Source organism: Aspergillus pseudonomiae (genome assembly GCF_009193645.1).
Source record: "Aspergillus pseudonomiae strain CBS 119388 unplaced genomic scaffold BDV37scaffold_5, whole genome shotgun sequence".
In the NCBI taxonomy this organism is placed as follows: domain Eukaryota; kingdom Fungi; phylum Ascomycota; class Eurotiomycetes; order Eurotiales; family Aspergillaceae; genus Aspergillus; species Aspergillus pseudonomiae.
Genome location: NW_022475997.1, coordinates 106,251 through 127,636, shown reverse-complemented (window position 1 = coordinate 127,636; position 21,386 = coordinate 106,251). Strand labels below are relative to the sequence as shown.

General features: G+C 47.4%; 8 protein-coding genes and 1 non-coding gene across 9 annotated transcripts; 5 read left to right on the top strand and 4 right to left on the bottom strand.

The window, feature by feature from the left end:
- The first annotated feature begins 1,982 nt into the window (after positions 1-1,982).
- BDV37DRAFT_t29 lies at positions 1,983-2,054 on the top strand. The gene has a single exon. It is a non-coding gene; the product is annotated as a tRNA-Gln (tRNA).
- Positions 2,055-2,649: 595 nt separating this feature from the next.
- Positions 2,650-3,249, bottom strand: BDV37DRAFT_295229 (DUF4334 domain-containing protein; the record flags this gene model as incomplete). Its single annotated transcript, XM_032089812.1, has 3 exons — positions 2,650-2,835; positions 2,898-3,174; positions 3,242-3,249. The coding sequence occupies 3 exons, from the start codon at positions 3,247-3,249 to the stop codon at positions 2,650-2,652; spliced, it is 471 nt and encodes a 156-aa protein (XP_031945959.1).
- A 3,305-nt stretch (positions 3,250-6,554) lies between these two features.
- BDV37DRAFT_278648 (major facilitator superfamily domain-containing protein) lies at positions 6,555-8,182 on the top strand (the record flags this gene model as incomplete). Its single annotated transcript, XM_032086112.1, has 3 exons — positions 6,555-7,067; positions 7,121-7,517; positions 7,587-8,182. 3 exons carry the CDS (start codon positions 6,555-6,557, stop codon positions 8,180-8,182), a joined length of 1,506 nt encoding a protein of 501 aa, XP_031945958.1.
- Positions 8,183-8,463: 281 nt separating this feature from the next.
- Positions 8,464-8,818, bottom strand: BDV37DRAFT_278647 (uncharacterized protein; the record flags this gene model as incomplete). The annotated part of the gene is made up of 3 exons (XM_032086111.1): positions 8,464-8,541; positions 8,601-8,618; positions 8,675-8,818. The coding sequence occupies 3 exons, from the start codon at positions 8,816-8,818 to the stop codon at positions 8,464-8,466; spliced, it is 240 nt and encodes a 79-aa protein (XP_031945957.1).
- A 1,489-nt stretch (positions 8,819-10,307) lies between these two features.
- BDV37DRAFT_268269 (uncharacterized protein) lies at positions 10,308-11,536 on the top strand (the record flags this gene model as incomplete). The annotated part of the gene is made up of 5 exons (XM_032084150.1): positions 10,308-10,487; positions 10,540-10,678; positions 10,718-10,781; positions 10,830-11,250; positions 11,363-11,536. 5 exons carry the CDS (start codon positions 10,308-10,310, stop codon positions 11,534-11,536), a joined length of 978 nt encoding a protein of 325 aa, XP_031945956.1.
- A 996-nt stretch (positions 11,537-12,532) lies between these two features.
- On the bottom strand, positions 12,533-13,371 carry BDV37DRAFT_268268 (uncharacterized protein; the record flags this gene model as incomplete). Its single annotated transcript, XM_032084149.1, has 2 exons — positions 12,533-12,896; positions 12,998-13,371. 2 exons carry the CDS (start codon positions 13,369-13,371, stop codon positions 12,533-12,535), a joined length of 738 nt encoding a protein of 245 aa, XP_031945955.1.
- Positions 13,372-14,525: 1,154 nt separating this feature from the next.
- On the top strand, positions 14,526-15,374 carry BDV37DRAFT_278644 (uncharacterized protein; the record flags this gene model as incomplete). Its single annotated transcript, XM_032086110.1, has 4 exons — positions 14,526-14,835; positions 14,891-15,038; positions 15,065-15,207; positions 15,265-15,374. The coding sequence occupies 4 exons, from the start codon at positions 14,526-14,528 to the stop codon at positions 15,372-15,374; spliced, it is 711 nt and encodes a 236-aa protein (XP_031945954.1).
- Positions 15,375-15,729: 355 nt separating this feature from the next.
- On the top strand, positions 15,730-18,259 carry BDV37DRAFT_295224 (uncharacterized protein; the record flags this gene model as incomplete). The annotated part of the gene is made up of 2 exons (XM_032089811.1): positions 15,730-15,732; positions 16,574-18,259. The coding sequence occupies 2 exons, from the start codon at positions 15,730-15,732 to the stop codon at positions 18,257-18,259; spliced, it is 1,689 nt and encodes a 562-aa protein (XP_031945953.1).
- A 1,632-nt stretch (positions 18,260-19,891) lies between these two features.
- On the bottom strand, positions 19,892-21,248 carry BDV37DRAFT_238137 (NAD(P)-dependent alcohol dehydrogenase). Its single transcript, XM_032080804.1, has one exon. It carries the CDS (start codon positions 21,072-21,074, stop codon positions 20,055-20,057), a length of 1,020 nt encoding a protein of 339 aa, XP_031945952.1. The 5' UTR covers positions 21,075-21,248; the 3' UTR covers positions 19,892-20,054.
- Positions 21,249-21,386: the final 138 nt, after the last annotated feature.

The following is a 21,386-nucleotide window of genomic DNA, read 5'->3' as shown; positions in this document are numbered from 1 at the left end:
CCTGGACTTTAAGTGCATCGTTCACGTACGCGAAAGCTTTCCGACAATCATTGCCCTTGTTCTGGGTTCTTTCACTTTCGGCATCCGATCACCTCGTTTTCACTTTCCTTCTAGGAGTCGATTAGAGTTGTGGAAGGAGATTTTAGCTTCAATATTTGAGTCTGGGCCCAGCACCTAGCTGCTGAATCCATACAAAAGAGGGACCTAAACTTTCCAAGGATGCACTAGCTGCGAGACATCCCGTCGGATACAGACCGAGGATGCACCGAGCCATGTGGCGAGGGGATATATGGGGTGAGCCGGCGGTGGTCGAGCCAGAAAGAGGAAGACACAATTACAGGGTTCCATGTCACGGGGACGATGCGAGCCCTGATCTCTGGCAGAGCGCGGGGAATGTTACTGGGGTTGTTCATGATAACTAAAGTGAGATCTTATGGTTGAGAGGGAATAGCACCCCTGTCGCACTGAATGCAAGGCTTAGGGGTGATAGCAACAACCATCTGTTATGTAGAGAAATTAGTGGTTATTCCCCCCTGCATCACAGCCCATTCTTTTCTATGGTTCAAGCTGAGCTATCACTGTAGGGATATTATTTCCAATTTATGGCACACGTTGACAGAGGAAACGCAGCCATTGGTTGATATCCAAACTCGTTCTGGTCTTGTGCCGTCTGGGTGCCGTCAGTGTTATATCTTTTATATACTGACGCAATGGATGCTCATTGATTGACAAGTTGTTGCAACGACCCAGGCAACCAACAAAGTGAGTAGTCAATATTATCCCTATCAAACCGTTAGAACCGAATTTTTGGTTGTCTGCTCTCCTGCCACATAACTGGTGAGACATGTCTAACTCCGATATAATAAGTCGCAAGCCCAATACATAAAAAAAAAAATGAATGAAATGAAGTTAAATCACTATGTAAATCCGCCCACCATATCAGCTATCCCATGTAGGTAAACCATGCTGTCTGCGCTCGTGGCTCCTCCCCTATCCCTCCATATTTATATCCATGTTCTTTTATGCGGCGAGGCAACGTTGATGAGACATATTCGGCTCAAGCATGTCTTCCTGATCAAGATGAGTGTCAAGAAGAAGAGCTACAGAAGAGCATTCAACTGGAAGGACAACATGAAATATCATGTTCGACAGACTCACCATAGGGGCAGTCTGGAAGATGAAGGTTCTCCCGTTCTCACTTCCTCCTTTTCAGACCTCTGATTCAGTGATTGACCATATTTGGGGTCTTTGTTCTACCTTTGATGTCCATATTCTGTCTTATTGGGTTTTACTTTGCTGCTACCGCGTTGGACTTCATTCTTTTGGCGTCAAGCCCGGGCTTCGAATTAATTTCTTCTTGAATCCGGTAATATCCACAGACATTTGTTTCTCACATAAGATGCTGGGGCGATATCCAGGGTTCTCATCAGTAGTTGTAGACTACAACAAGTGGCTATCTACATGTATAGCGAGAATCCCTACGGCAGTATCGTTTAGTTAGGAATGGTGGACCATTCTGGATGATGGGAGACGATCCAGCCATTATCCATTTTGCAGCGCCTCCGGCTCACTGCACATTAGTTTTCTTGTTCCTTTTTATGAAAAGAGAAAAAAATCCTCTTACCTTAAAAGCCCTTTACTGAGCTTTGAGATGCCCTCGTCTACCTATCCATGATAATGGTCTAATAATCTAGTCGAGCGATATCAAGCAAACACTCCACTCACTCGCACATGATATATATATCCGTAAAGAAACGGCAAAGAGAAAACATCTACCTGAAAGAGCGACTACAGACAAATAAAATTACTCTGCCGCTAATTTAATACAATACTTTACATCAATAATTGCTCTGCTATTCCAGGCTGGGAATTAGCTTTGAGTATGTGTATGTACTCTGCCTGCTCTACCCCGACGGTGACCGATGTATTTTATTAAAATTAAGTTTCTATTCTTAAATTTAGATCGATTTGAAACAACAAGTGGTTGTGTAGTGTAATGGTTAGCACCCAGGATTCTGATTCCTGTAATCCCGGTTCGATCCCGGGCACGACCTAATCTTTTTGCGATTCTTTTTTATCACCGCTGTGGACCCACTAATACAAAAAGATCTCCATTTGTGCCCCAATAACTTTGTTATTTCTCCCAGAGACCAATGCAACACTATTCCATGCACTTTTATTGAGTAAACAAAGCATGTAGTTGCACGGCCCGCTACTTCATTTCCGAGGAACCACGGCGTTCCAATCCAAAACCAGACTTTTATAGACTTATCACCAATTTTCTTTTCGTTAGATTGAGTGCCACCAAAAGAAAAGTAAAGTCAATACTTTCACATCATACGTTTTTAGAAGGACCATTCTACTTTATCTCTAAAAGATAGCAATCAAAACCTGAATAAAGTTCTTCGTATATTTACCTTTTGCTACTCAACTGTCGTCAGTGTTGAACTCTTCAGCGACACGGAACAATGGAAGACAATCTTATTGACGATCATTACCCTGCAAAACAGTCTAATTCCAAGCAGGAGGAAAGCAATTGTACCTCTCCTATTGTTAGCTGAAAGCCAAGCTACAACCCTGTGTTAAGTTACTCTACAACAAAGTAGAAGCCAATCCATTGAAATCAGGTGTATGTTACACATGAATACGTCAAAGCGAGGATCGAGTGCGGCGAGTCAAATAGAAATAGTAAGTGCCCTGGGTGCCAAACAGCTTGGGTGTATCCATGGCACCCGCAACCATATCGTCGGACACATAACGAAAGTGGTCAAAAATTGGCTTTTCGTCATAGATCATGGTGGTCGATGTTACTCCTCGATAGACCATCTCCCTTAGCTATCCAGAGATAACGTGATGTCAGCATGGTTTTGAGCGATCCCAGTTAAAAACATGCGTACCGAGCAATGGCCCCAGTCTTTCTTCCACACCCGATTGCCTTCTGCATCATAAATCATGATCGGATCACCGTCATCCACTGATCGGAACTCTTTTCCAGCCCATTTCATTTCCTTCAGAAGCTTATGTCCAATATGTCCTGTATCGATATCCCCGCCGTCCCACTTGCCTATCAGAAAGGACGGAGCGACCGGCTTCAGCTGGTTGTACACTTTCTCAACCGTTGATTCTGGCACATGGCTGGTGGCCTTGGTGAGCTCAATGAACTGGTCCCCAGGTCTTCCATAGATCGTGAGTTCATCCATTTCAGCTGACTGTTACGGAAGCAAGCATGGACAAGACTTACCCTGACATATTGCCTTAGCGTGTTTGCCGCTTCTCTCCAATTATCCTGCTGAGTGCGTTATCAATAGAACACAAGATCCTTTGATTTGCAAGATAACACCGATCAATAGCATCATATATACTTCTAATTATGCGGGGGTTTCCCCATAGGTATCGGGGGATTGAGAAGCCTAGGTCCGCGGGGAGATCGACCCGCGGAGTTTTAGCAAACCGCCCGTGGGAGAAACAACGTACTCCGTGTATCTGATATGACAACATCAGATATAATTTTGTGCATACGGTATATGTCTCGTCGGTCGAGATTCGAAGTATACTCTAGATGATTGAACGAAGCCGTGGGCCTATTCAGCAACCATGTACTATCGAAGATAAGTTGGCGTCATTCAGTTCTTGAATCAAGTATATCGGCGGTAGATAACTTTTACCACTGTGCGCCGCACATGCCACTGTATTAGTGTCCTATGCTGCGCTGGTTGGAGTACCCGTCAGCTTTCCCTGATCATACCCACATGAAGGTAAGGAACAAGCCCTTCTCGAGATCACTTGATGATTTTTCAACATATTCTCTTCCGCCAAGCACTTCAATTTGATATGGATTGGAACGCATACTAAACGCTTTTACATAACGCTTCATGTCACACTGAAAAGAAACCCCAAGGGAAGAATGGCAGGATATCAAGCTGGAGTCCATTGTCAATGATCGAGGGCTAGATTTGCAGTGGACACCACTCGAAATGATGCGCTCGTCCTTGATCAGCTCTTTCAGCAAGACGAGGTTGTACGCCACCTAGAAAGAGATAAATACCGTGAAAAGTGCTATGCCTTGAGGTGTAGTGGTCCTGGCTAGAATTGGCAAGGGGAAATATTCTATTACCTTGTCAGCTCAGCAACAGCAAGCTACGATATTTGTCGAAAAACGGGACGCAGCAGGCGCACAATTTGAATTACTGAACCGAGCAGTGAGATCTTCCAATTGGCATATCTTATTGTGGCCTTGGTTAAAAATAAGAATTCCGACGGTGAATACATTGATCAGATTCGCCACTGATTGCAACATGTCCCTCATGAACTGAGTAATATTTATCCAGACACTGCAGCATACATTCAGGCGAGATTATCCGTAGCCAGCCGTTTCTCGTTTGTTAATATAACATGTTGGACAACCTCTCTCTGTGACAGATGCAAATTTTTTTACCTGCCATAAACCAAGCGGCTTTGTTCAAACTGACGACCATACGCAGTACCTAGAACGAACAAACGGTTTAATTATTGCTATCCATTCCTAAAATATTCCACCAATTTACTTAACCTGCTGTTGTAACAGTTATAAAATGTCCTGCCATTAATGTAACAAAGATACAATAATGTAAGCAAAACATCAACCCAGGGGTAAGGTGGCCGAGTGGTTAAGGCGTTGGATTTGAGTCCCAATGACGCAAGTCGCGCGACCTCGCCCTTACCATTTTGTTTTTAAACCTTATTTTAACCCTAATGTAGACCCTAATGCAAACTCTGATCTTGATTTACCCTAATGTGAATTCCTGCAAGTAGACCGAGCTAATAACCCAACGATAGGCCAAGGTACCTCAAAGGCACCCTAAAGGCACCGAACACATAGCACCACCGACTTAAGAACCGAGAGAGCTGCTTTACCTAGTTAGGCCCTACATTGGGGTTGAACCACCCTTCGTCGCTTCTACCGAGCTGATTTGCCGAGTCACCCAGATCGTATCCCTAAGCTTGGTAGGGATCGCCGTCTGGGGACCCTTCGTAAACTCCTGACTCTAACAATATATTCCAACTCTGACGATATCCAGCCCGTCCTTCGGGGCCATCGGCCTTAGGCTCCAGACACCTAGGGCCTTTGGCTACCCTTATCTGTCCCGGGGTTTCGCCCCAGACCTCCTGGCACAAACCTCGGGTGAAACGATCCGTGGCGCTAACAACCCAACGATAGGCTGTGAAGCCTCAGAGAGACCCCAGAAGATGAGACAGATTTCGGTGGGCAATTGGATTTCCCGTACAAATTCTTACTCAACCCCGAATATATAAAAATATTACTTGTAAGTCTGGTCGCCCACACAACTTTATATACAGCAGCATGCTCAAAATTTTAATCTGATATTATCCTTATCTATTTAGGTCAAAGGTATATAATTAGTAGAGACTGAACTTATTCCCCTTTCCTAAAACAGTAATTATTATACACTAAGCGAGGGCAGTGAAGCCTGCGGCTAATCAGAAGACTACTTCACAAGTTGAGAAATCTCAGAAGTTGAGATAAATCGCCTCGGCCGCTTTCGTCTCAACTTCTGAGGTTTCACAGTACTGTCAGGAAAGGAAGTAGGGAAGGGGGGAGTAGTATTATCAAACAGCTCAATTAGTTAGGACTTAACCAAGATTATCAATCTACTAGTTCGCACCGCACCGATCAGTTCTGGTGGGATAGTACCTGGCCAGCTGAATCAAAACTCTAATTTCCGATAGTTGACTCCACTTTCCGGCAGACTGGTATGTCTACAGAGTATGGAGTAAGATATAGGCCACAGTGGCTTGAGATTCAATCGGCACATATTATCAGCTAAAAGGAATGGCGTCAATGGCAGTGTTACCCATCACACCCAAGACTTATGATCCAAAGTGGATCCCAGCGCGCCACAAAGCACAGATCGGCAATGGGCACGAACACCCCTTGCATGTCTTAAGAGATTTAGCACACTGAAATCTCAGCTGGAGATCTGTCTCACTTGTTTGCCTATTTTTTCTTTTTTCTTTTTTTCCATTTTAGGTCTAGATCATAGATTTCAGCTCAGCCCAGCTGTAGACAACTCATAAAAGGCTCTGGTCGCGTAACAGTGTGCAAAAGAACAAGTTCGTGTTCGACTATAAGGCGGACAAATTTCTCTATTCGAGTTTGTGACATAGACTGGTTCACTTTCACGTTGCACATATCCTGTGAATGCTGTCAATATGTGGATTAGCTTGACAGTAGAGCCAATGCTCTCGAGGCTGCCAGTGCTGCCTTTTCGGCAGCTCGCTCTATTGGGTAAGTGTCGAGAAAGAGAGTGACCATGTTCAATAACTAATCAGCTTCACTAGCGATATGCCACTTCGCTGAGGCGGGTATGAAATGCTACATTTAATCTGTCGCTGGATACATGACCAACGACGCGGCGAGCTCAACTGACCTTTTATCAACAGTCGTACTCTCCTCCATTGTCCCGTATATGGTATAACAGCCCTGCTTATATGTCTCTGATCAACTTCTCCACCCTTTTTAAAGCCTATGTTGATAACTTCTTGCGCAGCCCGACATGCTCGAACATGCTGGTGTACCAAAGGACGATGTGCCCAAATGGGTTGGCTTCAGCACTACGGTGACCGCTACCTGTGCGGGCGTAATGGGTATGGTATGGGGTATGGCCTCTGATTCCATTGGTCGGAAACGTGTTATCTTGCTTGAACTCAACCTCATGCTGGTTTTCATCCTACTGTTTGGCTTCTCACAACACCTCGCCTTACTGGTACTCTTCCGGGCTTTGCTTGGTCTCGTCAGTGGTAGCATCGGTATTATGCGCACCATGATCGCAGAGATGGTCCCTGAGAAGCTACTCCAGCCGTACGCATTCAGCATCCTACCTACCGTGGAGACAATTGGGTCTGGGTTTGGTCCCGCCCTAGGAGGCTTGTTGGCGCACCCCGCGGAGCATTATTCTGGCATCTTCGGCAATGTTGCACTCTTGAAAATGTTTCCCTTTGCTTTGTCTAGTATAGCTTCTAGCTGTATTGTAGCCGTCGCTATTACGATGGCATCTGCTTCTCTTCATGTGCGAGTTCCCTTTCCCCCGAGAAACTCAGATGGCTCTAACAGATTCCATAGGAAACGAAACCGGGACTGAAGGATTCCCCTGATTCTGAATTGCTGATCACGAAGGTCCTGAGGAAAGTGTGGGCATTGCGTAACAGACAGGCCCCTGTCCAACCAGTTGGTGTTGATGAGACAACAGCTCTACTTGGTGACACAATAGAGGAAGTAGATGAAGAGTTGCAGCATATAGAAGAGGCCTTAGAGCGCAGAGCAGCTGACCTCAAGCGCCGTTGGTTGAGCATTGTCTCTCCACAGCCTATTCTCCTATTGCTGATATCCGGTGCGATGAGCATGCACACCGTGGCTTTCGACTCATTGTTCCCGGTACTACTGGACTATCCTGTACAACATCTAAAGGGAAACCCAGACGTGCACCTTCCATTTAAATTCAGCAGTGGACTCGGGTTAGGTAAGCTAAGCACCTTTGAAACTAGGTATCTCTTACCATTCTGACCAATGATGCTTTGATCTCGTGTAGATACCAGTGAGATGGGTCTTTTCTATTCAATCGTCGGCGTATCCAGCATGATAGTCCAGCTCGTGATATTCCCATGGGCGGCCAGGAAGTACGGGATCCTTCAATGTCTGAGGCTGGCTTCCACGGTTTTTCCCATGCTTTACCTGGTGGTTCCATTTGTGCCTCTTCTCCCACAGCCCCTGGCCAGTGTGGCAGTGTGTGCACTGCTGATTTTCAAGATGGCTGGGTCCGCCTTTGTTTTCCCCTGCTGCACGATTCTGATCAGCGAGGTAGCGGGAACCATTGGCATGTTAGCAACTGTGAATGGAATAGGTACCAGCATTAACGCCTTTGGACAAGGTCTTGGACCGGGAGTCCTGGGGCCTGTATTCTCGTTTGGTGTGAAACGGGGCTACATGATTCTTCCTTGGTGGTTGCTGGCGGGGTTCGCGTTTCTGAGTTCGATTCCAGTGGCTTGGGTTACAGAGATGGATATCTCGCCACCAGAGGTGATCTTTCCGCCCAATGAAGAAGAGCAGCAAGCTGGTGACACTGAGAATGGCGAAGCCCGCGGCCGACAGCTTGGTCGGCCCGAATTAGTTAGCTTTCCGGTTTGAATCATCGCAGTTGGCCATACAAATATTTCACGGCCGTTTACATGCTTCGTGGGCTCATTTCATATAGACCTGGGAATTAAGAAGAGCACTAGTTCTACATTTATTGCAACAAAAGCGAGCAATTTACAAGAACTTTATAAGAGCACACATATTTGATTATTGTTTTAACAATTACGCTCCACCTATGGTTCCCTCCAGAATTATTAACTAAACAACAAAGCCACTTCCAAGCTCACCTCCTAAGCTCCACTAGGCCAGCGAGACCGAAACAGCACACTGATCTATGCCTGCCAAAACATATCAAGCTTACTGGCCTCAGCAGCCTCATCGTCAAAGTTTTTGCAGCAAGAGTAACAATGCTTGTATGTCATGTTAACAAACGTACTAGAGACCGGCATTGGTTGAGGATACTACTCACGCCTATTTTCTTAGCATCCTGTAGCCTGGAGTTAGCACCATTTCATGAAATTGATAAGATGCCGTTGTTCTTACCCATCCATCCGGACAATGTGGCTTCTCTGGAAAGCAGACCCTCCAGCAAACATCGTGGCTTTGGACCTCTACAAGACGCGGTACCGCGGCATTGGCACCGGTCAGGAGAGCGGTGGTTGCGGCAAGGATGGTGGAGAACTTCATTTTGGGGGGTTGATTTGATGTGATTTGGGTAATAAAAGGATTTGATTTGCTGTTCTAGTTGACGCGATTGATCTGAAGAATGGTGCAATTTCGAGGGATAATGGCGCTCTATTTATCTGTAACCCAGGTGATTCTAGACCTTCGTTAGGTCCGAGTTGGTCGCTTTGTACATACATATCGACATCGTGACGTTCATGGTAGATGATAGACGGACGGTTTGGGTAACACCCTTATGCCTCTGACATATACTATGATTCGATTGCCCCGTGAGTGACTGGAAGACATGGTTCATTTGATGGTAGTACTTTAGTGACTCCACAACATGTGCGAGTAATGTATTCCTTTAAGGTTATCTTTCAATGTAACCTAACTCAATCCACTCCCCCTAGTCTGACCAGTGAGCAACAACATGCTTGTGGTTGAGATTTCCGACCGTAAGAAGGTTTCAATTGTCTAGATCATGATGTTTTAATAGGTTTGCGGTGTGCTGTCACCAACGTCTGTTGACTGGTTGGCATAAAGTTAATAAATAGACTGGCCGAAAACGTCGGTGACAGTATCAGGTTTCATGACGTCAACCACATCTTGCCATATATCTTTTGTTTCCAGTTGTTGTGAAGTGTCTGGGCAAGCTAGACTGTGAATCTAGCTTTATAAACTTCTTTAGTATCTAAGCGTACACTCAACTTCTAGAATAGAATCCACATAGTCAGGTTCTGAGCATTACAGATCAACCACTGGATGGGCCGTGCTCAAGATGGGTGGAAACTACAAGGTGACTTTTCGGATCTAGCGATAGCATGACGTACTGCTATTCGTACCGAGAGAAATACAATCTAGACCTATACCATGCTTCACACTTTATACCGGTATGACACCGGACGATCGGGAGTAGTTCTCCGTGCCAAGGTAGTGGTTCTGGCTGTATGCCAAGAGCGGGTGCTAAACACGGCCCGTATATCCCGCCCGGTGTTCCGTACGGTCCGATGTGCCCTAACCACCATGACTAATTACAACCAAGAGAATAGATAGTAACACTGATATGTACCCTACGGATCCAACAAGGACTGTAACAGCTTGCCATGTGTGTCGGAAATATGGTGAGCTGTTGGCCATGGGTAAAACAATGCCCCTTCCCTGGCAATGCAAACATAGCAAACAGTCGGCTTCTATGGCCCAACATCGAGCCTATGACTGTAATACCCCTTTTTCATTTTGAGACGTTGATATATATATCGACCTGGAGATGGATGTTGAGCGCTGGCTTGAGCAACTGCCTGCTACCGGGCCTATTCTGTCCTCAGGCAATACATCATTGGTCGATATGGCCGCTTAAGCAGACACAAGGGAGACAACAATATCTACGTCCGCCCCGCGCCGATCCTGTCCCACCAAACGACAGCGCACTGATTATTACAACTCTGAGCGGAGGATGTCGCTCTCTCCATCGCTGGTATCACTTTCAGAGTGTACTGAACCACGTTCAAGGATGTCCATTGCGTCGCGCCAGGGTAGCACAACCCGAGATGTCTTTAACCAACTCCGACTTGCAAAGCCTGCTATTATATGTGAACCCCAAGCAACTGGCCCTGTACCGGGCACTGTATCATCTCTACGAAAACGCCTCGCAGATCGGTTTGCGCAGGGCATAATTCCTAAAGGCCTAGAGGTGCTGTCACCAGATTCCTTATGTATAGCTTGATCGACTGATTGAATCGTAGTCCCGGATCCGTGAATCCGATCCTGACGGTGCGGAAGAAATACCGGAGTCCGCATATTTTGACTCTGGACATATGTCAGATGCGGCCCTTGACGTATTGTGGAATGAGCTCGAAGAAATACGATTAGAAGCAAGACATTGTGATATATACGGCAAAGATGAGAATGCTTGGTGATTAGACGTCGTGCAGCCGATTCTTGGCAAACCCACACAAGGGTCCTCTAAACTACAACTGACAAGTGTGTATGTATACCATTTCTCCATTGGAGGTAACTGCTTACCCGATTACAGACAATCCCAACAAATCGATGGAGATCTTCTACCTATGGTAAGGAACAATCTTACGCGGATCAACAAAAAGGCAGACTATGCTTTGGCGTTCTCCTGTCGGGACCCGGAAGTCTCTAGTCTCTATGAGAGAGTCAGTCTAGGCGGTCACGGTTACGCGATTAGCCAGACCACGGATGCTTTTAACAAGCGGACTATACTGTTCTCTGGTGTAGAAGTGAAGCCTGACGACGGCGGGGAAAAAAAGGAAGCGCTTGCCCAGCTTGCCATCTGGCTCAGTGGGAATTTAGAGAAAATGCGGCGATTAGGCGAGTTAGCCAAAGGGCCGTTAGATCAGGCTGATTGGTTGCTGCCGACTATTGGGTATACGGTTGTCGGTCACGACTGGTATGTCTATATTGCATATCGACTAGGAAATGAAGTAGTATGTCACCCTTCCCCCTCTTTATTTGCCAATCCGAATTCCCCTTTCCGCCTTCTCATCTTTCTTTTCTCTACTGCATAAACTAGGATGTAAGCTAAAAAGCACCTCACAGCATGTCGTTGGCCCGATCAGCTCCGTCCGTGCCGATACACGATCGACATATGGCATCTTGAAGCTACGTGACTTGGACTCTCGGGTGAGGCAATACGCTCTAGATGGATATTGGCTCTGGGTACGTGACGAGATTTTACAGCCACTAGCAATGCAAAGACTCTCCGACGATTAGGGCATGGAAAAGCAGCAGTATACAGCTGTGTTGAATAATTAAGAAATAGTAATAAAGATACCCAAATACCCCGAGCAGCTGTATCTCACTGGTTGAAAATTCCACCCAAAGAAACCGGTACATGGCGAGTATATAAAACAGATGACCACATTCGAATATGCTTGCAACGCTGCCATAAAATAATCAAGACTCAGGAAGGCTGCAGAAGATTGGATCTCTTGAGAATCGCGTCGAGCATGTTTTCCATGGGGCTACTTTTGGACCTGCCAGCCATGATAGAGCCTTCCCACGAGATCGCTGTCAATAGTACGATCGGCTTGCATCAACTGGTAATTAACTAAAGTCCGTGTCTGCTTGAATATCCCAATAAAGTATAGCGCGCACACGACCTCTGACTGATTTATCCGCGCCTGCAACTAGTGTGATTGGAGGTTGGAGAGTCGACGGGCGGGGAAGACCTCGCCTAGAATTTCTAGAGATAGGATGAGACTGTCAAAATGCCGACGTTTCCGCCAGGAGCACTAGTGGCTTGAGCAGGAACTAAGTTGACGGTTGATTGGAAGGCAGTCGCGTTGCCATGACCAGGTGGAAGTTAGGGTTGTATCGTCGGGAGATTGGGATTGTCGTGATGGCTGGGGCCCGCGGTGGAGAAAAATGCTTGAGGCGCCAATGATGGACCCTGGCCCCCACCCTAAATCCTCCATCGCTTTGGCGAAGGATCATCGTTGAAGAATTTGTGGAAAAAGTCGAACTGGCAATATGTTTCCTTGCTGCGGTAAGCTGACTGAAGTGTTCGGGTCGTCGGGCGCTGAGAAGGAAAGTCGTTCTATCCACCCACCACCTCTTTGTGGTTCGATCCTGAGACATCTTGGATGGAGTTACCTTATGGAAGAGTTGAGGTTTCTCCATAATATATTAAGTTAATTGTGCCCAATCTACGATCATAACCTGCACCTGCAGAGACCGTCATGCGATGAATAGAAAAACAAGGGCAGCTTAGTAGTGGTTGGCTGGCAATTCATGAACTGGTTGGTCCATCCCGCTTTCTAGCTCATGTTGTATTTTCTGGGCTTCCAGTTCGGCCGGGGGCTTGGGTGGATTCTGAGTGCCGGCCATGGGAACAGCCATTTCCCCAGCTGGCGGCTGCTGAGATTGTTTTCGGCCACGCAGGAAGAAGTACCAAAGAAGGGCAACGATCAATGCGACTCCGGCAACGCCACCAACGACGCCTCCTGCAATGGCCCCAGCATGGTTACTCGAGGAAGAGCTGTTCGATGAGTCGGAGGCTGAGGTCGTTGTTGCGGCGGGTAGAGAACTTGTGGATGTGGATTCGGTAGAAGCGCTGCTGGTAGCAGAGGCGCTACTGGTAGCGGATGCAGTGGAAGAGGTTGAGGAGAAACCTAGATATTGAAGATTTTCTATTAGAATCAAAACTGAAATCGCATTGCCGAATGTCCCCACTGACTCTGAGTCTCTGTATTCAAGATTGTTTCCCCGCGCTCTGTGGGCGCCCCATCGGAGCAGCCAACAGCATCTTGGGGACTATCTGTCCAGAACCCTGTTTGCTCTGGCAAACAGCAGAAGAATCCAGTGTGATTGAACATTATCCAGGTATCATTTGCGCAGTGCGGAGTCGCTTTAAGTGGTGCAGTACAGTCGGATTCGGTTGGACAGCAAACATTGTTCAAGATTGATTGTGAAGCCCCTGGGCAAACCGAATCGCCCGGGCAGCAGGCATAGAACCCCCCCCATGTGTGACCACAGCTGGTTTCACTGGAAAGGCAGGTGCCATTTCTGCGAAGAGGAAACCCGTACGGTGGATCGTAGGAATTCATATCAAAAGATCTCAAGAATTGACGTATATCCACACAAAGATATGGAAGGGTCGAAAGAGGACAGAGATGGTGACAGCACGTAATAAAAGGGGCGAGAGGTCTGTCAAACACTTTGAACGAATGGAAAGAAGCCTCAACTCTATGATGGAGCTAATGTCTTAGCTTCGACGCGGGCCACAAAAACTGGGGATCGAGCCCACTTGACTCGCTCAGGCGGCAGTACGTCGGGTAAATCATGGACATACTTGTAGTAGTTATATACTGTCTGGGGGTATTGTAATGGGTATTTGTTTATTGTAGTTTCATGATATATATCAAGAGGGCGATATAACAAGAACAGATCTCTTGAAGTCCGGTTCCTTCGGCGGATTATCTGAAAATCACTGTGCAAGGTGGTGGGTGGTGAATATTTCTAGTGGCTGTGACCCCGAGGCACCGTGACCTACTACTAGTCACTCGCGTATTCAATTCACCATACAAACTTGTATAACCGGTCAAATATCTCCATTATTCCTTCCCAACCAGCGGCATTATGTCACCAAGCCTTTCATCCACACAAAGTCCTTTCATTTCCTTCCTCATTCCTTTCTCATCCCAGCTTTCTATTAACCACCCCGCCACCCCACGGATGTCATAATTCCATCGTAGTAAACTTGCTGCTTCTCCTTTCCTGAATAAACAATCTAAATGTTCCCCAAGGCCCAACGTGTACAGAAGATAGCCTCTCTCACAGGGTTGCCTGCCTTGGCAGCAGGGGAATGGAGCTTGTTACAGCTACACTTCAATTTGAACCATCGAATGCCAACGAGCACGGATGAAAACGCTTCCGGTGGCTCGGGTGAAAGTACTACTGGCTTGCGAGGGTTCGCACAACCGGTGTTCAATTCATATTGGACTAATAAGACGGAGACCCGGCCGATGAAGCTTGGTTTTGAGGAACAAGAGATAGCAACTCCCATTCGTAGACTTCGAGTGTACTAGTTAACTAGTACGCTGATGTGTTAATAAGACACATGGTCTCGTCGTCAACTCAACGTACGGAGAAGTTTGCGTCTCACTCCCTCAAGTCCGGTTCTCACAGCAATCACCCCCATCCACCAAGGTTTCGGTTTTATCATGATCTATCTTATTTTTCTTCGAAAACACGCACAAGCATGGCTACCAAGATGCAGGAGGTTTTGCTGAAGGCTGCAGAGATAGCGCTGCCCTTTGTCAAGATGCCTCCGGATACATTGACCGAGGTGGACAATCGTGAGATGGATAAGGCTTTGGCCTCCATAAACCAATTGAAAGCTAAGCATTTACCGACCCCGACGATAGCAGTTGGGGATTTGAGTATGCAGGAAGTTCAAAGACTCTTTGGTATTAGTCCCGATGCCAGCGGTACATTCAAGTGGGATAAGACCGCGTTTGAAGGCTTTGCTGTGTATACGGATAAGGGTAAAAGTGAAATGGAATATGTTGGTAAGTTACTCTATTGTCCTAATTTCTATTTCTCTACTCTAATATTGAGAGCTAGGGTGGACCCTCAATGCATATGAGAAGACCTATGAGCGCGCCCCTTGGAACGAGCCCCTCGCGAGCACACGACTCGACACGCTTCTATTACCGACAACATATATCCTGGGCGCTTACGAAAATCCTGGGACAGCCGGAGTAAACCTGCAGTTTGAGACGTCACTCACATGGGCAGGCAAAGAAAGAAGCTCCAAGGCCAAGCAGATTACATGCTGTTCTACGACCGCCCATCCAAGAATGCCAGTAGTCTTCTCATCGTCGAAGCTAAGAGACACGCAGAATTCGGCCGCGGCCCAGCTGGATTACTATCTGACATGGGTAAGTTGTACAATGTCCAAGCTCTTTAAATCCTATCCACTGCTGACTGATAAGTAGCGATGGTGGTCAAGGCTCGACATTCTGCTGGAGACGGAGAGCGTGCGGTTGTTTTTGGCCTTCTATCCGACGGATATACCTTCCATTTCTACGGAGGCAATGATAGCTGACTTCATAATAGTACACCGTACATACGGTGCATTGGCTAATGGGGCTTACTAGTCAATGTATTATCAAGGGCCTACTCTCCTTTATAATCCTGGAAGCGTTAAACATGGCCGCAGTGTCAAGAACGAAGACCCGCCACCCCTCCGAACTGTCATTGTCCCCAGTAGGGTCGATGGAACTTGATTAGTTGTTTCTTTTCTATTCTTTCCTTTCCGCGTTTTCTTTCCGTCTTACAACGTTTCTTTGTTCCTTTGCTTTGAGTTCTACTTTCTTTTGTTTTACATTGCAAACAGAGAGAGGAAATTCGAAAGAGAGGTGCTGTGGCTCTACATCAGCATTCGATTTTTGGCCCCGTCCATGGTCTTAAAGATCCGTCGTCTATCGAGCAGGTTGCGGCCCTCGGGATCTAGATTGTGGATGTGGTCTCCGTGGCTTCAGAACACCAGGCAGATTGTGAAGGCAGACGGATGGGCCCCTGAGATTGACTAGATGGGGCAGCGGTGGAGTGGAATTAAAGCCGAGCTGAGAAATATCTTTCTCGTTGAGTTTCTGAGTCTCACCATATTTCGTTCCTTTCTCGGCACCAAAGTAAGGATCAGTCAGAAAACTGATGCCGTCAATGTGTAAAATGCCGGTCGCCATCGTGGGGTGGGTGATGGTGAAAGTAGAGGTTGATCCAGAACCGATGGTCAAGGTTTATGACTACGATTTTGGGGCAAGGGCAGATAGAGTGAGATGGTGAAAGAATGTGGATGTAGGTTGAAGAGTTGCTTTCCAAAAGGTACTTATACTCGATCTCAACCATGTCGGAAACGACTGTACGCAGGTGGGATACGCCGGCATGCTTCACTCTGTAATACTGACAGCTCGGAACATCCCACCTACAAAATCCTCACTTCATTGGGACCGTCTTAGAGGATTGCCCGCCGGCATCCCTCCTATCCTATTACTAAGACAAGCCATAGATGCCTTTGTGTGCTGTTCGGCGATCGTGGTTTGTAATATAAATAGTAGGTTCTCATTCACAGTCTAATAGTAAGTTATATCGATTGTCCATTCATTAAAGTGTTTTATAACGGCTAAGTTAATTGACTACTAAAATATTCCATTTCCCTTCAACATGACGTAGGTTTTCTCTATCCTTACTCCACGATTTTCGATCTAATGGGTATTTAGAGACTGTCATCCGACTGGCGATGAGGCATACTTTAATCTCGGTCGACACCGTCGCCCGGTCACTACGTCGTCACAACGCGCCCAACGGTGGTGCGACCGTGGCCTAGTCTGGACGTATTCTTTCAACGTCGGAGAAGCAGAGCGATGTTTCGCACGGGCCGTCCAATATGATCCTGACTGTGCAATGGCCCTGTGGGGGATCGCCTATTCCGCGGGCCCAAACTACAACAAGGCGTGGAGATATTTCGACCCAAAGGACCTTCGAGACTCCATCGACAGGGCAAAGAACGCTATCGCACGTGCCACTCAGCTGGTTGAGCAAATCACCCCAGTGGAACAAGCACTGGTCAAGGCCATTGCTGCACGCTTTCCACCCACGGAAAGCATCCCGGACGACCTGAGTCCACTCAATCGCGCATACGCAGATGCCATGCGGCCTGTGTATCAAGAATTTGGCAGCGACCCGGACATCGCCGCCTTGTTTGCTGATGCATTGATGTGCATGACACCGCGCGGTCTGTGGGATTTGGATACCGGAAAACCGACCGGCCCTCATACGGTCGAAGCCCAGCAGGTCATCGAGACTGGCTTATCATCCGGCGGGCGTGACCACCCGGCGCTCTGCCACTTGCATATCCACGTTATGGAGATGTCTCCAAACCCGGAACTCGCACTGCCGGCGGCAGATCGACTACGACACCTGGTGCCTGATGGATCGCACATGCTGCACATGCCGACTCACATCGATGCGGCGGTCGGAGACTACCGTCGCGCAATTGACTCGAATCATGAGGCCATGGTTGCAGACGATGAGTACTTTGCTCAAGAAAGTGGCACGATCTCGTACATGGGTTATCGTGTGCACTACATTTGTGCGAAGCTCTACGCGGCTATGATGTGCGGCCGCTTTGTAGACGCGATGTCGGCAGCGGAGAAGTTGGAACAAATTATAGATGACAAACTCCTTTCCATCACGAGTCCTCCTGTCGCTGATGCTATCGAAAGCTTCTTGGGCAGCAAGGCCCACGTGTTGGTGCGCTTTGGTCGGTGGGAGGAGATCCTTCGTCTTGAGCTTCCTGTCGATCGCAAATTAAGATGCGCAACTACTGCGACTATACTGTACGCCCAAGGACTTGCCTATAGTGCGCTGGGACGAATCCAAGAGGCGGAGGCCATCCAGCAAGACTTTGAGGCCGCCCGCGCAGCTGTCCCTTCGACTCGTTTCAACAGTATACCATGCAAGCAGGTGGACGTTTTGAAGGTCTCGTCGGCTATGTTACATGGCGAGCTGGAGTACCGTAGAGGAAATTACGAGGTTGCTTTCGCCTCTCTGCGAAAAGCAATCCAACTGGAGGACGCATTGCCTTACTCCGATCCTCCTCCTTGGATGCAACCTGTTCGTCATGCCCTGGGCGGTCTGCTTCTTGAACAGAACCGGGTGGAGGAAGCTGAAGTGTTATTCAAGGAGGATCTTGGATTTGCGAAGGACTTTCCCCGACGCAGAGCAAAACTGAACAACGTATGGGGATTGCACGGGCTGCATGAGTGTCTTACACGCCTTGGTAAGTCTGATGAGCTGCTTTTTATCCAGCCCGCACATGATATCGCGGTGGCTACCGCTGATGTTCCGGTCACTGCTTCATGCTACTGTCGTTTATCGGTTGTGGGGAAGTCTGACTGTTGTTCAGAGCAATCCAAATGCTGCTCATAGATCTATTTTGCATCTTACAAAACTTTCGTCAGAACATCCTTGATTGATAGCGCATGACTGGTGCATTATATAGCACTGTATATTGTATAGAAATAGGGAAATTGAATTTCGAGATTGGTCACCACACTGGACAAGCATTTAATATGGTTTATATATTTGTCATAGAAGGTTTCCTCCAACGAGGACGATGTCTCGCAGTTCTCACCTTCAACGATATAATGACTGCACCCATATGCGGAGACAGTTTTGGACGAGGGTGCCTGCTAGGATAGATAACACACAGAAGATTTTTCAATTTAATCTATGAGGAGTTCCATTTCCTGTAGTTATTTTACACAGAGAAAATAGGCCGAGAATGTAATGAACTGTGTTTTACCATCCATACCAGAACCAAGAAATCAGTAACACATACAATTAGGGTTTCTAACAGTTCTTTTGACAGCTAACTGCTAGGAGTAGGACTACTTCACATCATGGATGGTGTCTCTTTGTTGGTCCAATTGGAACTGGACCCTCCCACCCTGCAGCGGCCTATATTGCGTGCTTCACTGTGATTCACAGCTACAAACATTCCGTATTATGACGCACTCATTGCAAAAACACAATTCCGCGGTCTTTATAATATCGCCTTCCTCTGGCCTCACTGGCTTTGAGGAAAGAGATATTGATAGCTTGAGTATATGCTAGGTGAATGTAAAAGGCCAAATAAGCGAATTCCCTTCGGAGAATCCACCATATGACGGGTTGTTGGCCCTCCGTCGTATGGCCATGCCGGTCCCAAAGTATCCCAACCTGGGCCTCAAGAGTACCACTAGGCTTAACAATCTCTTGGGGCTCTCTGGCAGCATCTTTAACTGTCTACTTCCAGAGCGTTTGGGCATACCCAGCCAGGTCTTCCAGGGACCACGGTGAAGAGACAATATCAGACATCGCAGGTTTTTCATCGCGCTTGAGGGAGTTACCAGTCCGGTGTTCAGAAGAGGGCTGCGCTTATAACCGTCACTTTGATTGATATTGTGGCTATCCCCTAATCTCTATGCCTGGCGAGTCTTCAGATTGGAGTGGGTAGGTGTATCTGATATATGGGCTAAGCGAGACACCCTGAAGAAGCAGCGGAACGATATTCAGGCCAGTGCCATAGTATTCTGCCTTACCAAAGTCTCCTTCAAGAATTTCTGGTGCAAAAACGGGCAAGGGGATGGATAAAAGCTGGGAACTAAGGGAAAGTGAGAGTAAGGTTTAAAGTTATGTGGCGGGGGTGAAACCTTGATTCTGGTTTTATAGAGGAGCCTGTGGTGGCTAGGGAACAAGGCCACGGATGGAAGACAGTGAATCAATCCCATAAATGGAAGACAAAAGATCAAGCCGATGTATACAAGACAGTGAATCAGGCACCACCACCTTTGGCAACTATTGTTCCAGCCCTTGCAACAACCAAATCTGTCTTATGTATAACTATTTAATTACTATAATCCTGAAGAATTACGCAGTTCATCTAGAGGTGAGGATGAGGCGTAAAAAAGGAGGCACGTGTGTAATGTGTCTACGGCTCTCTACCCTTTATGAGCTATACTAAAGGCAGTTGAATTCTAAATTTCGCTATTCTTCCAAAGAGGGGCCTTAGTAACTTAAAGAATTTCTTGTTTAGTATTGACACCAAGGTGCAGGCTTGGAGCTGGAAAGAGCAACCTTCTTACACTCATAACTGTGTCTCTTTAAGAACTTTATCGACCTAGCATCATCAATAAAAATGCCATTCTATTACTTCCGAAACTCTCAACAATAAGTAACACCTTTACACCTGTGGAGAGACGTGCACAATGACTTTTCCTCCACTAGAGCCCTTCTTCACATACTTCAAGGCCTCAATTGCTTGCTCAAACTCATACGTCGACTCGATAATCGTTGTTATAGTCCCATCAGCCAGCCACTTGGCTAGCTGCTCGTAGTCCTCGTGTACATTCTTGGTAAAGTACGGTACGAACTTTCGCGGCGTGCCGCCCAAGAAGGTCGGCCATAACAGGCCCTCGACCATATTCTTAGCTGTGTGCAGTGATACGGAACCTCCGACACAAATATAGTGACCGTGAGGCTTCAGAAACTTGGGCGTCGTAGAGAAAAAGCTTTTTGGCGAGTTATCTACGTTATCCACTACCAGATCGTAGACTTGGCCCTCAGCTTCAAGTTTAGTCACAATGTTGTCGACGCGGTAGTCGATCACGGCGTCCGCGCCCAGCTTCTTGACGAGGTCGATCTTGGCGGTTGAGCAGGATGTCGTTACGTGGCATCCGAGGGCCTTTGCAATTTGGATGCCGAAGGTCCCTGTTCCTCCGGAGCCGCCGTTGATAAAGATGCGATCGCCGGCTTTGATATAGGGCTTGATACTTTGGTACGCTGTCATCCCCGCGGTGGGCACCCCAGCAGCGTGATCGAGGTCCACTCCCTTGGGTAGCACGGCATACCCATCTCGTGGCAGCACCACATACTCCGACAGCGAGCCGTGCGCTTGAAAAGGTTCGAGACGGCCGAAGATGTTGTCGCCGACCGTAACGTCTGTTGATCCCTCAGCCACGGCCACGACAGTGCCGCTGAGGTCCATGCCCGCCACCTTGGGAAACTTGCCGACGGCGCGGGAGAAGAATCCCCCCTCCATGCCTTTGTAATCTGCCGGGTTCAGACCGGCACTGACGACGCGGACGAGGATCTCGCCTTTCTGGAGGACTGCATTAGGGCGTGGGACGTTGTACACGAGTTTGAGATTCTGCTCGATAGGACCAGGAGCGGCCTGCTGCCACGCCTTCATATTTTCTGTCATCGTGATTTAATTTGTTGACGGTGCTGCTAAGATGCAATATAAGTGAGCTATGAAGTAGACGACTGAAGTAGACCTCGAGCTTTGGTTAGTGACAGAATTCAAGGGCAAGGCTGTCCTTATCGTGACTGCTACGAGAAAGGAAATGCATGGGGGGTTCTGAAATATCAATCACCCCGAAATTCTGGTAGAGAGACAGAAGGTGGGACAATAGATGTTCAATGTTTATAACTCATAACGTCATTACCCCAACCCGGCATTCGGATAGCCTTTTCCGGCAGGCGGCCTTGACTTCTCCGTTCGGATCTACGGACC

Excerpts from the sequence above, each read along its gene's own strand:
- BDV37DRAFT_238137 (XM_032080804.1), bottom strand. The coding sequence starts at position 21,074 with ATGACAGAAAATATGAAGGCGTGGCAGCAGGCCGCTCCTGGTCCTATC.